The sequence below is a fragment of the Callospermophilus lateralis genome, chromosome 18 (assembly GCF_048772815.1).
Source record: "Callospermophilus lateralis isolate mCalLat2 chromosome 18, mCalLat2.hap1, whole genome shotgun sequence".
Taxonomy (NCBI): domain Eukaryota; kingdom Metazoa; phylum Chordata; class Mammalia; order Rodentia; family Sciuridae; genus Callospermophilus; species Callospermophilus lateralis.
Genome location: NC_135322.1, coordinates 8266999 through 8279544, shown reverse-complemented (window position 1 = coordinate 8279544; position 12546 = coordinate 8266999). Strand labels below are relative to the sequence as shown.

General features: G+C 56.0%; 2 protein-coding genes across 2 annotated transcripts in view; both read right to left on the bottom strand.

Moving 5' to 3' along the window:
• Window positions 1-3168: 3168 nt before the first annotated feature.
• On the bottom strand, window positions 3169-8689 carry Cabp5 (calcium binding protein 5). Its single transcript, XM_076838664.1, has 4 exons — window positions 8629-8689; window positions 6542-6651; window positions 4970-5117; window positions 3169-3194 (listed from the first exon to the last, which is right to left on the bottom strand). Exons 1-4 carry the CDS (start codon window positions 8687-8689, stop codon window positions 3169-3171), a joined length of 345 nt encoding a protein of 114 aa, XP_076694779.1.
• Window positions 8690-11565: 2876 nt separating this feature from the next.
• Window positions 11566-12546, bottom strand: part of Pla2g4c (phospholipase A2 group IVC) — a 31072-nt gene continuing 30091 nt past the window's right edge. The window contains exon 18 of the mRNA XM_076839353.2: window positions 11566-12130. Within this exon, the coding sequence (XP_076695468.1) occupies window positions 11710-12130 (421 nt within the window). The 3' untranslated portion in view covers window positions 11566-11709. The remainder of the gene's footprint in view (window positions 12131-12546) is intronic.

Genomic DNA, 12546 nt, shown 5'->3' with positions numbered 1-12546 from the left:
TAGCACCACATATAAATAAATAAAATAAACGTATTATGTCCAACTACAACTAAAAAATAAATTAAAAAAAAATAGATTGCAGAATCCGGATAAATCCCTCTAGGCCCAGATGCAAATGAATATTTTTGTTCTTCTCTTTCTCCTCCCTCTCCTTCTTTCTTCTTGGCCTTCTACATAGAGTACCCTGAGCAACTGCTGCCATTACCCCCCACCGTACCCGGGCTTCAGGGAGAGATTTTTGCTGTTCAGTCCCTTTTCTACGGATTTGATTTCAGATAACAGTGGTTTTGCACAGACAGACAAGAGCCTGCAGATTGAAGGGTAGATCTGTTTCTCTTTAGCTCAAGAGCAAGCAGAGGGCAAGTCTTCACCGACCGCACAAGGAATACCTTAGTAACCGCCTTTCTCCTGTTCCTGGTTCCACACGGCCCTCCCTTAAGGCCTTCCCTCCCTCCTTCCTGCCTCTGTTCCTGGACACACCAAGCTCACCCGGCCTCTGGACCTTTGCATGTGCTGGACTGCTCTGCCCTGGTTTTCTGCAGCCCCCGCCCTGCTGCCTGGGGTCCTGGTTTCAACCTCTCTGTGATGGGGAAGGAGGTGGGCGGGCCATGTCCCTCTTAAGAGAGAACCTCTGCCCAGCCCTGGGGAGTGCAGTCTTGATGTCGGTCCAAATCAGGTGTCCTCAGCTTCTAAGTGCCCCCCGCATCCAGGGACATGCCTTTCCCTGGGCAGTCCATAGCGTGGCTGAGGCCAGGTGTGAAGTCGTGGCAGAGCTGTGTCCAGAGCTCCCGTGGCTCCCCCCGAGCTGAGGACCTGCACAGTAGCTCAGCTGCTCCTCTGTCCACCCGAGCGCCTGCCCTTCCCTTCCCAGTACTGATCCCCAGGAGACCCCCAAGGGAGCTTCAGCTGACCCACCCTCAGTCAGGGAGAGAGCCCCGGAAACCATCTAGAAACACCTCGTCTCCAAGACGTGAACTTCTGGCCGTGCTGAGCCACTCTCTCCCTTCCCCACACTCTCCTTATATCTGACCCCCCATCTTCCTGGAAGGGTTCATCCGGGCACCAGCTTCTCTTAAATGACTTATTTTTTTCTTTTCCCCACAAACTGGAACGTCACTCCCCAAGGAAGCCAAGCTCTGTCCTCGGGCCTTTCCAGGACTAAGGACAAGGCAGGCCGACTGCGTGAGTCTGAGCTGCCAGTGACGCGCCACCAGCCACGGGGGTGTTATTATTTAGATTAAAATTAAGTAATCAGGTCAATTATTTATTAATGAAATCGCATTTACTTAATAAAATAAGTCTGAAATGAAACTCAGTTCTTCAGCCTCATGCCCCACACTTAATCCTCAGTGTCCACACGTGGCTAGTGACCACCATGACGGACGGGGCAGGTCTGGAGCATGTCCACCATGGCAGAAGCTCCTGTTGCACTGCACAACTCTAGGGTAGAAGCCCCTGGGGTCAAAGCCCTGTCATTGTTCCGGTCCTATCACCAGGGACAATGTGGGCCACAGAGGGACTCAGCAAACCTGTCTAGAACAGGCGAGAGGTGAGTGGATGTATCAATGGAAGCCGGAGGAGCTGAGGAAGGAGGTGAGCAGGGTCCTGTCACTCCAGATCCTTACAGCGATCTCCAGGGGCACCCTTGCATGACTTAACCCTGACACTCCGACCCCTTCCTGCCCACCCCTGCGGTCACCCTCGTCTCCTTGCTGTTCCTCAACACTCCAGCGTGTTCCCACCTCGGGCCTTTGCCTGTGCCACACGCTGTGTCCTCAACACTCTTCCCTCAGACATGTCCCTTATGCTCAGCAAATGCCCCAAGGTCCCCAAAGAAAATGGTGTCCCTCTGGGAAGGGACACAGCTCCTCTGCATGGCCATTTCCTCCCTCACGAGGCGAGCTCCGGGGGGTGGGGATGTGTCTGGTTTATCGACGGCTCTAGCCACCTGCCTGGACGGGCAGCTGCACACAGCAAGCACTGACGACACTGCTGTCCAGGTGAAGGACGGGGGGAGGAAAGGAGGAGGGTGGGCAGGGGAAGGACCGGTGAGAGGGGAAGGCTTCAAAGTCACGTGGCCCAGGAGGGTGGGCAGGGCACAGGTAAGGGGCAGGGAGCAGCACCCGGCTCTGCTTGCTCCTTAATGGGGGCGAGTGGAGGCCTGTGAACAGCCGATTCCATGCATCTGCTCAACAGACCACAGAGAGAAAATCCTGGAGGTGACATTTTATTTTGAGGACCTCTGTGCTGCTGAGGCGTGCTGTCCCCAGGGAGGTGAAGGACCCACATTCTCAGTGTCACAGACAGATGGATGTTGGGTTTGCAGGACGGAGCACAACTCCCACCCACCAGGGAGATTCTCCAGAAGCAGCCTGGGCCAACCGGCGTGGAGGCAGGGGGCTTCCAGGGATGGCTTTGCAGTCACCTGCTGAGCTGGGGATTTGGGGGATCCTCCCTCCCCCCCCCTCTCTCTCTCTCTCTGTCTCTCTCTCGATATTTGGTGGGGGATTAATTCCCCAGGGATCAGCTTGCCTAAACCCGATAATCCCGATTTGTGATTTAATTCAGTTCCCCTGAGTATCTTACACCAGGAGAGGGACGTGGGCCATCAGAGGGGAAAACGCAGGCTGGGCTTCCAGGAAATCAGGAATTCACCCCCAGTGGCTCCTCACCGGTGGCGCCCACGCCCAGCCTCATCTAGGAGCAGTTTCTAGCCCCGTGATGGGGTTGGCGCGTCTCCCTCTCACAGAACCAGGGTGTCTGAGATGGAAATCGGAAGGGCGGGAGGGAGGATGGACGGGGTGGGGCTTTGTGACAATCTATCAGGAGAGAAGACTATTAGCTGGGGAGAGATTTTGGCAGGTCGCAGGGGTTAGGACTATGAGTAAGAAAAAGATGCCATTAACCTCTGGAATTTCTGGAATGGCAACTGGATCTTAGTCCCACTCCCATTTCCACACCTCCTGAATCTCATTCCTTAGGCACCCCACTCCATCCCCATCTGGCAAAGCTGCTGCTTTCAGTCTAACCGCAATCCATGCAGCTGCAAAGCCATTGACTACCCTCCTTCCCCCCACTCCATCCTTCAAGGGATCATGGGGATTGGGTCCTCAGCAAGCAAGGGATCCCTGTTGACCAGGTGGGGAGCATCTGGGCCCCAGGACATCCTCAGCGAGACATCATCCTCACAAACTCTGCAAGGAAATGGGGAGGTGAGGTGCCTCGTTGTGAAAAACCACGGCACTGTTTTGAGTACTTCCTGTGTTGACCTTGGAGAAATTACCTCACCCTCCACCCTCCGTGTTTTCATCTGTAAGACGGGAGTCGTAGGTTCACTCTTTCCCCTGTGTTTTTAAGATGGTTAAATGACACAAGGCTTGTGGGACACAGTGTTCCACGAATGGCCGTTGTTAGGGTCTGATGTCACCCTCTCCACCGTCTCAGGGGGTGCCTCTTCACAGATAAGGAGGCTGGGCCGTGAAGGTAGCCCCTGAGCCTGAGTCAGCTGGACAGTGACTGGTGAACCCTGGACAGGACACCCTTTGTACCCGACCTCGCTGTGACTCTACACCAGAACTTGCCAGCCCCGCCCTGCTTTGAGGTCCCCCGCCCCAAGCAGATCTGCTTCCCACCCTCGCCCTCCACCTGTGCCAGTTTTTACTGATGTCCTCTGCACGCCGAGGCTCTTTGGAGCCAGCAAGTGTTCAACGTCATCTACCACGTTTCCATTTGGAGACTCAGAGCGGAGTTGGGGAGGGAAAAAGCACCCAACCCCCCCCCCCCCCAGCACGGCTCCTGGAGGGAGGCAAACACAGCCCCGAAGGAAATCATGAGCGCTTCCAAGGAGAGGGACAGAGACTACAGTGTGGCCAGTGGGCGGAGCATCAGCTGCGCAGGAACCAAAGCCCTGCACACAGCGCAGGTGCTGCATCTGCTCCAGAGCACAGAGCGCGAGTGGGGAGGACGCTGCTGGAGGGTGGGGTGGAGCGGCATGACTCTCACACAGACAGACTCTGAGCTCTGAGGACCAGGGAGTGTCTCTGTTCCAACTCAGAGCCCAGGTGCCCTCCACAGACAGACTCTGAGCTCTGAGGACCAGGGAGTGTCTCTGTTCCAACTCAGAGCCCAGGTGCCCTCCACAGAAACGGCCCCCTCCCAGCCAGGTGAGGCTCAGATCCTTCTCACCTACCAGATGACAAGACACACGGTTGTGCTCCCTGCCACTAGCTGAGGCGCTAACGATAAGAGACCTAGTGCACGGTCCCAGAAGGAGATGGAGAGAGTTCCCTTGAGCTACGGAGGTGTCATGGGTCAGTGCTACCTCAGAGGGCTACACCCTATGTGACGGGAGGGGGCATGAGGGGGGACAGTGAGCCCAGCAAGACAGGTGGAGGCACCTTTCAGGGGCCTAATTCTGAGTTAGCCACGGGACAGAGGAGGTGGTGCTCTGGGCAGAAAGAATGGAGTGAGCAATGATGGACAAGCAGAATAATTGTTTTTTAAAAAACTGTGGCATTTAGTGCATGATTTCTTTTGGTTTTCGCCAAAACTTTGAGGGAAAGCTGTTTTTAATCTTCATTTTGCACATGTGAAAATGCACAGAGACCAGATAAGGCCAGATGTAAACATGACTCTGAATTTGAAGTTCATGGTCTGAGCCGGGAGTATCTGCTACCAGCTAACCCCTCCTCCTCCCCATGACACAAGGTGCTCAAGGAGCCAGGAGGAACAGGAGAGGTGGCAGCAAATCCTGAGCATGGTGGGAAAGGGCCTCTGGACAAGAGGCTTCACAGAGCCTCAAGAGTAACAGACATTGGCCCTTCAGAGTGACGTGTTCAGAGAGGGATGGAATGAAAAGTTCCAAAGCCAAGCAACACTTCCAAGCCCACACCCGGAGAGGAGTGTAAGTACGGCCAATTACACGGGGAGCAGGAAACAGATCCCTGCCGAGCCCACCCCTGTACATCACCTTCAAAGTCAACGGTGCCATCTCCATTGACATCGGCCTCGTGGACAACCTCGGAGATCTCCCGGGGGGTGAGCCTCTCTCCCAGAAGCCTCTGCATGGCCTGCTGCAGCTCTGCCAGTGTGATCTCCCCGTCTCCATTGGTGTCGAACTGATGAACAGAAGCAGAGGGCGCTGGATGAGCAGCAGCGACCTTGAGAGCAACGGTGACAGGGTGACCGTGTCCATGGATCACCAGAGCCAGGCCAAGGGCTTCAGGCACATCTTACTGGAGAATATCAGCACCTCGAGGTCGAGGGTTCCTCCCGGGTTTGCACACATCTCTCCTCTGTTAGCAGCTTTACTGGGATATAATTGATGTGCAGAGAGCTCAGCAGGCTTAACCCGTGCCCTCTGATGAGCTGGGCAGAGGCATGCCCTCATGAAACCACATCAGTCAGCACAGTATGTGTCACCTTGCCTCCAGGACATTCCCTGTCCTCTTAGGTTTCTCTTTGTTGAATGTGGAGCATGAGATCTGCTCTTTTAAGTTTTTGATGCCCAATACAGACCGTTAGTCTGTAGGTGAGTGGAACTCAGTCATCTCCATAACTGAAACTTTGAGACCCATGAAAAGACAGCCCACCTGCCCCTCTGCCCAGGTCCTGGCAGCCAGCTTGCTACAGTCTGTGCCTGTGAGTGTTTTTGGAGGCCTTCTGCACATGGACCCCTGGGCACCTCTCCTGTGAGCTGCCTTAAGAAGGAAATCCTGACATGCAGTATCCTGGATGAACCCAGAGGACGTCCCGCTGGTGAAATAGTCCAGACACACAAGGACAAGCATTTTCACAGGCCAGGCCCTTGATACATGTTTCCCATTAATCAGTGACCTCCAGAACTTCTCCCTGCTCCTTAACCAGCTCCCAGAAAGCCTACTAGGCCCTCTCCTCAGCGCACACAGAGGGGCCAGGGATGGTCCTCAGCTCTGCTGACCTGGCTCCAGCCACAGCCCCTCTGGCCTGCACTCCCCAGGCAGCCTGCAGGGGTCCCTGGCTGCCATCTTGCTCCTGCCAGGGTCTCCCCTCTGCATGTCAGGCTCCGTGTTCACAGTCACAGAGGGGACAAGTCAGATCCTGTCACTCCCCCTGGTGGCTTCCTGCCCAGTCCACGACAGGCGGATGGGCCCTGCCCTCCACAACTCTGAGGCCTCCACCACTTCTGTCCCCTGCTATGCTCTTTCCAGCTCTCGCTGTCACCCTTTGTCACCCTTCCTCAGACACAGCGTCCTGCGTCCTGGTGTGTGCAGTGTCCTCTCCTGGGATGGGACTTTCCTGGAGCAGTTCTGTCCAGGGGGAAATGCATCCGGAGCCTCTCAGGGGATTCTAAGTTTCCTAGTAGCTACATTAAAGAAAAAGTGAGGGGCTGGGGGGCAGCTCATGGTGGAGGCCTAGCAAGCGGGAAGCCCTGGCCCTATCCATCCCACTAGGGCTGGGCCAAAACAAGGAAGGCAGGGGGTGGCCCTCTGGTGGGCTGTGTCCATGGTGCTGACGTGAACAGTGCCTAGACCACCCCAGCACCATGGACCCCCTCACTGACCTCCTTGAAGGCGTCGCGCATCTCCTGGACACCAATCATCCCAGCCGTTTCTGCAAGCAACTTGGGGGTCATCAGCTCCACAAAGTCGTCAAAGTCCACACGGCCCCCCACTGAGGCAGAAAGGGAGGGGTTAGTGGGACTCCATACCCTGACTTCCAATCCCTCGCTTCTCCCTTCCAGTCAGTTCCTGAAAGAGAGCGGCTCCCAGGTCCCCGCCGTCCACAGGTTTCTCTTCTGCACTTTTATTAGTGCATGGCAGCCACACCCGCTAGTGGGTTAGTTTCGACATGCTCATGCCTGGACTGTAGTTTGCTCCTTTTCGGTCCCCAGTGCTTCCTCTCTACCTCCCCTCCTCCCTCCTCCGGGTCCCTGCCTCTCCTGGATCCTTCTGCTTATTGACCTTTAGGTGGGTGCTCTATGGGTGCACATGAAGGTGGAGTTCAGGGTGGGATGTGCACATACGCATCATCTGGTCATTTCATCCTCGGTTCTTCCCTGTTCCTGACCCTCTTCCCTCCCTCAACCCCTACCCCACTGATGTCCCCTCTGTTTCATGGGATCCCCTCCCCACACATTCCCCTGTGAGAACACGTGCTCCCCTGGCCTTCCGAGTCTGGCTGATGTCACTGAGCGCGGTGTTCCCCACTTCATCCATTTACCAGCAGATGCTCGAGTCTCGTTCTTCTTTGTGGCTGGGTGAACCCCCCTTATCTTTCACTCACTCAGCTCAAGCCCTGTGTCCCTCTAACCTGAACCTGGTGGACAAGGCACGCATGGGGACGTGACCGAGTGACTGCACAACCTTGAGCATGGTCAGGACCCCTGTTCCCTCGTCTGTGGATCTGTAAAGAGGGAGTGTGGGTTACATGTGCACCTGAGGCTCTTCCAGATACGAATACAGTCGTGCCTTGGCATCCACTGGGGGGTGGTTCCAGGAACCCCCATGGATACCAAAATCTGCAGACGGTCAAGTCCCATCTCCAAAACGCCATGGTGTTTGCATGTAACCTACCAAACCTCTCACAGGCTGTACCTCATCTCTAAGCTCCGAGCTGCTCACTGAGCCCCCAATCCTCAGGTTGGTGGAGAGTCCTCAGAACCCCAGGAGAAGGACCCACAGCTTTGGCTCCTGTCTCACTCCCAGGTTTCTGAGACGTGGGCGGGGCATGTCTCAGAGGCCCCGACCCAGTGGAAATGCTCTGTGAGTGTTACACTGTGTTGTTCAGGGCACAATGACAAGAAAAAAAAATAGCCTGGACATGTTTAGTACACACACAATTATTCCCCAAATGTTTTCCTTCTGCAGTTGCTTGAATCTGCAGATACACAGAGGGCTGAGCACACCATTCTCACCTGAATTCCACCTTAACTCAGTTACATGCCCAGAAGCAAACCAGTAGCAATTTTACTTCAGTTTCAGTCTCAATGTCACCTCTGGTCTCCATTTAAAAATCGACCCTTTTCAACTCGGGAAGCTGAGGCAAGAGGATGGTGAGCTCAAAGCCAGCCTCAGCAAAAGCGAGGCACTAAGCAACTCAGTGAGACCCTGTCTCTCAATAAAATATAGTTTAGGGCTGGGATGTGCTCAGTGGTTGAGGGCCCCCGAGTTCACCACCATTAGGTCCACATGCAAGCTCATTGATGACATCCAGCACGGCTCCAACCTCACACTCCTCGGATAGACCTTTAGTGGTGACAGTGATGAACCACACTTAATCAGAATTTGTGGGGACTGCAATGTGGCCTGCCTGTCCCTCAACCCTCCTTCCCATGGCACCAGGAGGTAAGGAATGTCCTGCCTTCACTCAGAGACCAGGGACCTGAGACCCAAGATAACTTCACTTTTCAGAGTGACTTTCATTGACAAATAATAGAACTGGGACTTGCACCCAGACCTGTCTCCCCAAGGCCCCTCCAACTACTTCAGAAGCCACCTCCCTGGAGCAGTCTGGACTGCTCTTTTCTACACCCCAATCCTCATAGCCCCCTGTATCCCCACAGACTCCCCCTCCCCCTGCTCCCCAGCCTCTCCCTGAGCACCGCCCAGCCCAGCCCTGCCTTCCTCCCCTGGGTCTCACAGTTCATGCAGACTTGCTGGCCCAGTTCGGTCAATTCCATCTCCGTGGGCATGTAACCCATTGTCCTCATGAGATTCCCCAAATCCTTATGGGAGATAAACCCATCTCAGTCCTTGTCAAACTCAAGGAATGCTGCCCGGAGCTCTGGGAGTGAAGAGAGAAGAACTTTGGAGGAACTTGAAACAGCCAGGGGGGAAGAGTGGCATTCCTTGAAACTGTTGCTGAGGCAGTGACAGAGACTCAAGGGGAATACACCATAAAACCCAGCACTGCAGAACAGCAGTGAGTGGGAAAGGCGCCCGCAGGGGAGCGGCTCTGAGCTGCTCACTGAGCCCCCAATCCTCAGGGTCGGTGGAGAGCCCTCAGAACCCCAGGAGAAGGACCCACAGCTTTGGCCTCATTTTAAGGCTCCCATCTCCTCTCATCCCGGGTTTCTGAGACGGGGGCCGGGCATGTCGCTAAGGACTCCCAGGCACTTAGCTGCCCTGAGGGGGTCTCAGTGTGCAGTGGAGGGGACAGGAAGGGGTGTGAGGTTTGCATGGGAGGAGGTGACACAGACACAGCTGAGAGCCGTGGAGGGCATTTGGGGGGCAGATGTTACCTTCGATCTCGTCCTGCCCCAGGGGTCTCTCCTGGAGGGAATGCAGGGAGGGAAGGAGCAGAGACAGTCAGGGTCCTGCGCTCCTCCAGGAGGCCCGTCCTCCATGTTCCCTTCACCTCTCCTCCTCCCTCGGCTCCTCCTCCCTCCCCAACTCCCATTCCTCAGCTTCTGCTCTCCTTCCTTCCCATCCCCTCTCACTCCTCTTTCCTGTCCTTGAACCTGGATCTGCTCTTTCCCAGACACACATTCCATCCTACGTGGAGTCCGAGCCTCCGCAGATGGACAGGGTGTGATCTGCTGTCCCAGCCCAGGTGTCAGAGGCTGGCTCTGCTGGGGCTCCTTGCACTTAAACATCAGGACGACTCTGGGAGGCAGGCCAGGTGTCATTCCCATCTTACCCATGAAGACACTCAAGAACAGGGAGGTCAAGGAAGCTGTTGAAGGTCACACAGCTCTGAAACAGCAGGTCCCCGACCAGGGGAGGGGAAGTTACCCTTGAGGTTGTGTGGCAACTAGACTCCAGCACCAGGGCTCGAGTCCAGGGCTCCCAACTCCAGGTCAGAAGTCTCTCCAGGGCACCCCACTGCTGTCCCCACCTGCCTCCCCTTCCTCCCAAGAGGGAGAGTCCTTGGGGTGGGACCAGAGCTCAGTGGCATTCAGGAGGGCCACTGAGGGCCAGCAGGACCAGTGCCTGCACCTCTGCGAGCGTCTGCCCTTCACTGCCTGACCTGCTGCTGGACATGGCCTGGACACCTGCAGAGAGCCTAGAGGCTCCACCAGCCTGGCCTCCACCCTCTAGCTCCCTGGCCGTCCCCCAGTGTCTCTCTTGCTGTCCTCTGTGCAGTCTCATCTCTGTCCGCCCTGTCCTTCCTTCCCTTCCTGACAGTCGCAGGCACAGGAAGGGACCCGCCTGCCCTGCCACTTCCTCCCTGGGGGCTTATGGCGAAGGACTCGTGTCTCAGCACCTCGGTTTCTTCACCTGTAACACGGGAGTGAGAGTCTCGGGGACCTCGGAGTTGTTCTGGGAGTTAAATGACATCAGGAGACGGGCTGATGCCGTGTCTGGGGCAGGACATGAACAAGGGGAGCTGAGACCCCTGTAGCATAAAGCCGGGATTGTTCAGGAATCACAGGGACACGCTAAAAGAACACTGAGGGCGGCTGGAGGAAGCTCCTTGGTCAACCAGGCAACTGCAGAATCAAAATCAATGAGGATGGCAGCAAATGATGCAGGAAAACCCAGGAAAGCAGAGTCCACAAGAGGTCAGGGAAGGGTGAGGTGGACGGCCTGATTGCCCAGCTCAACGCGCCCACACACAAATCTCAACTCATTCCAAAGGGAAGAGTCCCTTTTCTGGAAGAGTGGAAAAATCTGGCAGATGCCATCTTAATCAAATGACCCAAAGAAATGTCATCAATAATGTGACAAAATCATGCCCATCTTGAGGACACAACCTCACTTTCATGATCTTCCTGAATCTCGTCATGAGAAGGCGTCAGGCAAGCCAAGCTGGAGGGGTGATTGACAAAATAACTGCCTGTGACCTTCAGAGAGGTCAAGGTCAGGAGAGTCAAGGGAACACAGAAGAACCCCCAGCGGGGAGCAGACTGAGGAGACATGAGCAAACCCAGCACAGACGCCTCCACTGGATCCTTTGCTACAGGGGTCTCCATGGGGACAGTAGGTGGCTTCCTGTCCATCTGTGACTCATAGGAGTGTCACCTTGCTCCCTGCCTTCATGGGCACCTGGTCTCCTACCCATGTGCAGGTCTCCCTTGTGTCCAGATCTCCCATTTATGCAGACACCAATCCTGGAGGACGTGGGTCCCCTGTGACCTCACCTCCATTTGCTCACATCTGTAAAGGCCCAATTTCCACAAAAGGTCACAGTCCAAGTACTGGAGGTTGTGACATCAGGACCTTCTGGCAGGACACAGTTCAACTCCTGAGCCCTTCTTTAGGAAAGGCAGGGTGTGACAAACAATGGTAATGTCCCTCAACGTTGGGTCCACGCCACATGCGGCCTGGGGTCTTGAGACTCCTGTGACCCTCTCCAGGATTCAGGTGCCAGGTGTGATAAGGGGCACAGGCAAGAAGGGCCCACGTGGGTCCTGGGCTTAATCACTGAGGGAGAGATGAGTAGGAGGAGAGGACAGGAGGGGAGGGAGGAGGGAGGCGGCCAGAGGAGCAGAGGGGACAGCTGGGGGCAGAGTCCACCTGAAGTGGGGGGAGGGAGTCGCTGGTGGATAAGTGGGACAGGGCCCAGGGCGGGAATGAAGGGAGCCCAGAGGGACAGGGAGGCTGTGCTGTGACAGCAGACCAGGAGCCACATGGTCACACAGCGTCACTCAGCAAGCTTTATTAGGCACCTGTGTCCTCAGAGCTCATTTGGCCCCGAGGATCTAGCCCATGACAGGGGCCATTCCTCCTTCCCTGGGGTCACCTGCCCACGGGGGCTGCAGCAGCGAGGTGAAATGACAAAGGAGAGTTAGGTGGCTTTGGTCTCCATCACCACATCCATTTTGGCCACATGAACATTGGACACGGTGGCTCTGATGCTCAGGGAGCCATGCTTCAGCTCCAGGGCCCCCTGAGGGGTCTGCAGGATGCACTTCACCACCTTGAGATCCAGGGCCTCCTTCTCCATGATGCCATCAAAGACCTGCTCCAGGTCGTCCTGGGCCAGCGGCCCCCTGAGCACGGCCAGGGCAAACTGGATGCGATGGAGGGCATAGCTGAAGGGGACGGAGAACAGCAGGGCCAGGTGCTCGTCTGGACCCTGGTAGATCAGCAGGCCTGCTGTGCCCTGGAAGCTGGAGCTCGTCTTTGTGAAGGAGCAGTGGACGGTGGACTTCGGGGGAAGCACAGGTGGTGGTCTCACGTGGGCCTGGCCACTCCGACAGCAGAGCCTGGGAGAGAGGAGTTGGGGCCCCGTGTGTCTGCAGGCAGTGTTGTGCACTGCACGAGAGGGACTCATGACTTGGGAGAGACGCTCGTCCACTAGGTACCTGGATTTCCCCAGCCCCACCTCCTACCGTGGAGCTCCGGTTGGCTACATTGATTTGTCCAACATTATGAACGCTAAGCACACGTGTGCAGAGCTAGGCCTACAGCTACCTCTTCCCTTGTGTCAAATGCCATGGCACCCACCAGAGGGCACAGGATGGAACTCTGTCCATCTCTCCAATCCCATGTCACTCAGGGCTTCTCCCACACCCTCCCTGACCCAGCCTTCATCCTGTTCCTTAAACAGACCTACGTCACTCCTGCCAGGGCCGTGGCTACCTGCTCAGCATCCAGGCCCAGGCCACAGGCTCTCCCTCTG

Excerpts from the sequence above, each read along its gene's own strand:
- Cabp5 (XM_076838664.1), bottom strand. The coding sequence starts at position 8,689 with ATGAGGACAATGGGTTACATGCCCACGGAGATGGAATTGACCGAACTG. Across the intron at positions 5,118-6,541 it reads TGCGCGACGCCTTCAAGGAG|TTCGACACCAATGGAGACGG; the intron begins GTCAGTGAGGGG and ends TCTGTTCATCAG. Across the intron at positions 3,195-4,969 it reads TGGCACCGTTGACTTTGAAG|AGTTTGTGAGGATGATGTCT; the intron begins GTGATGTACAGG and ends ATTTCCTTGCAG.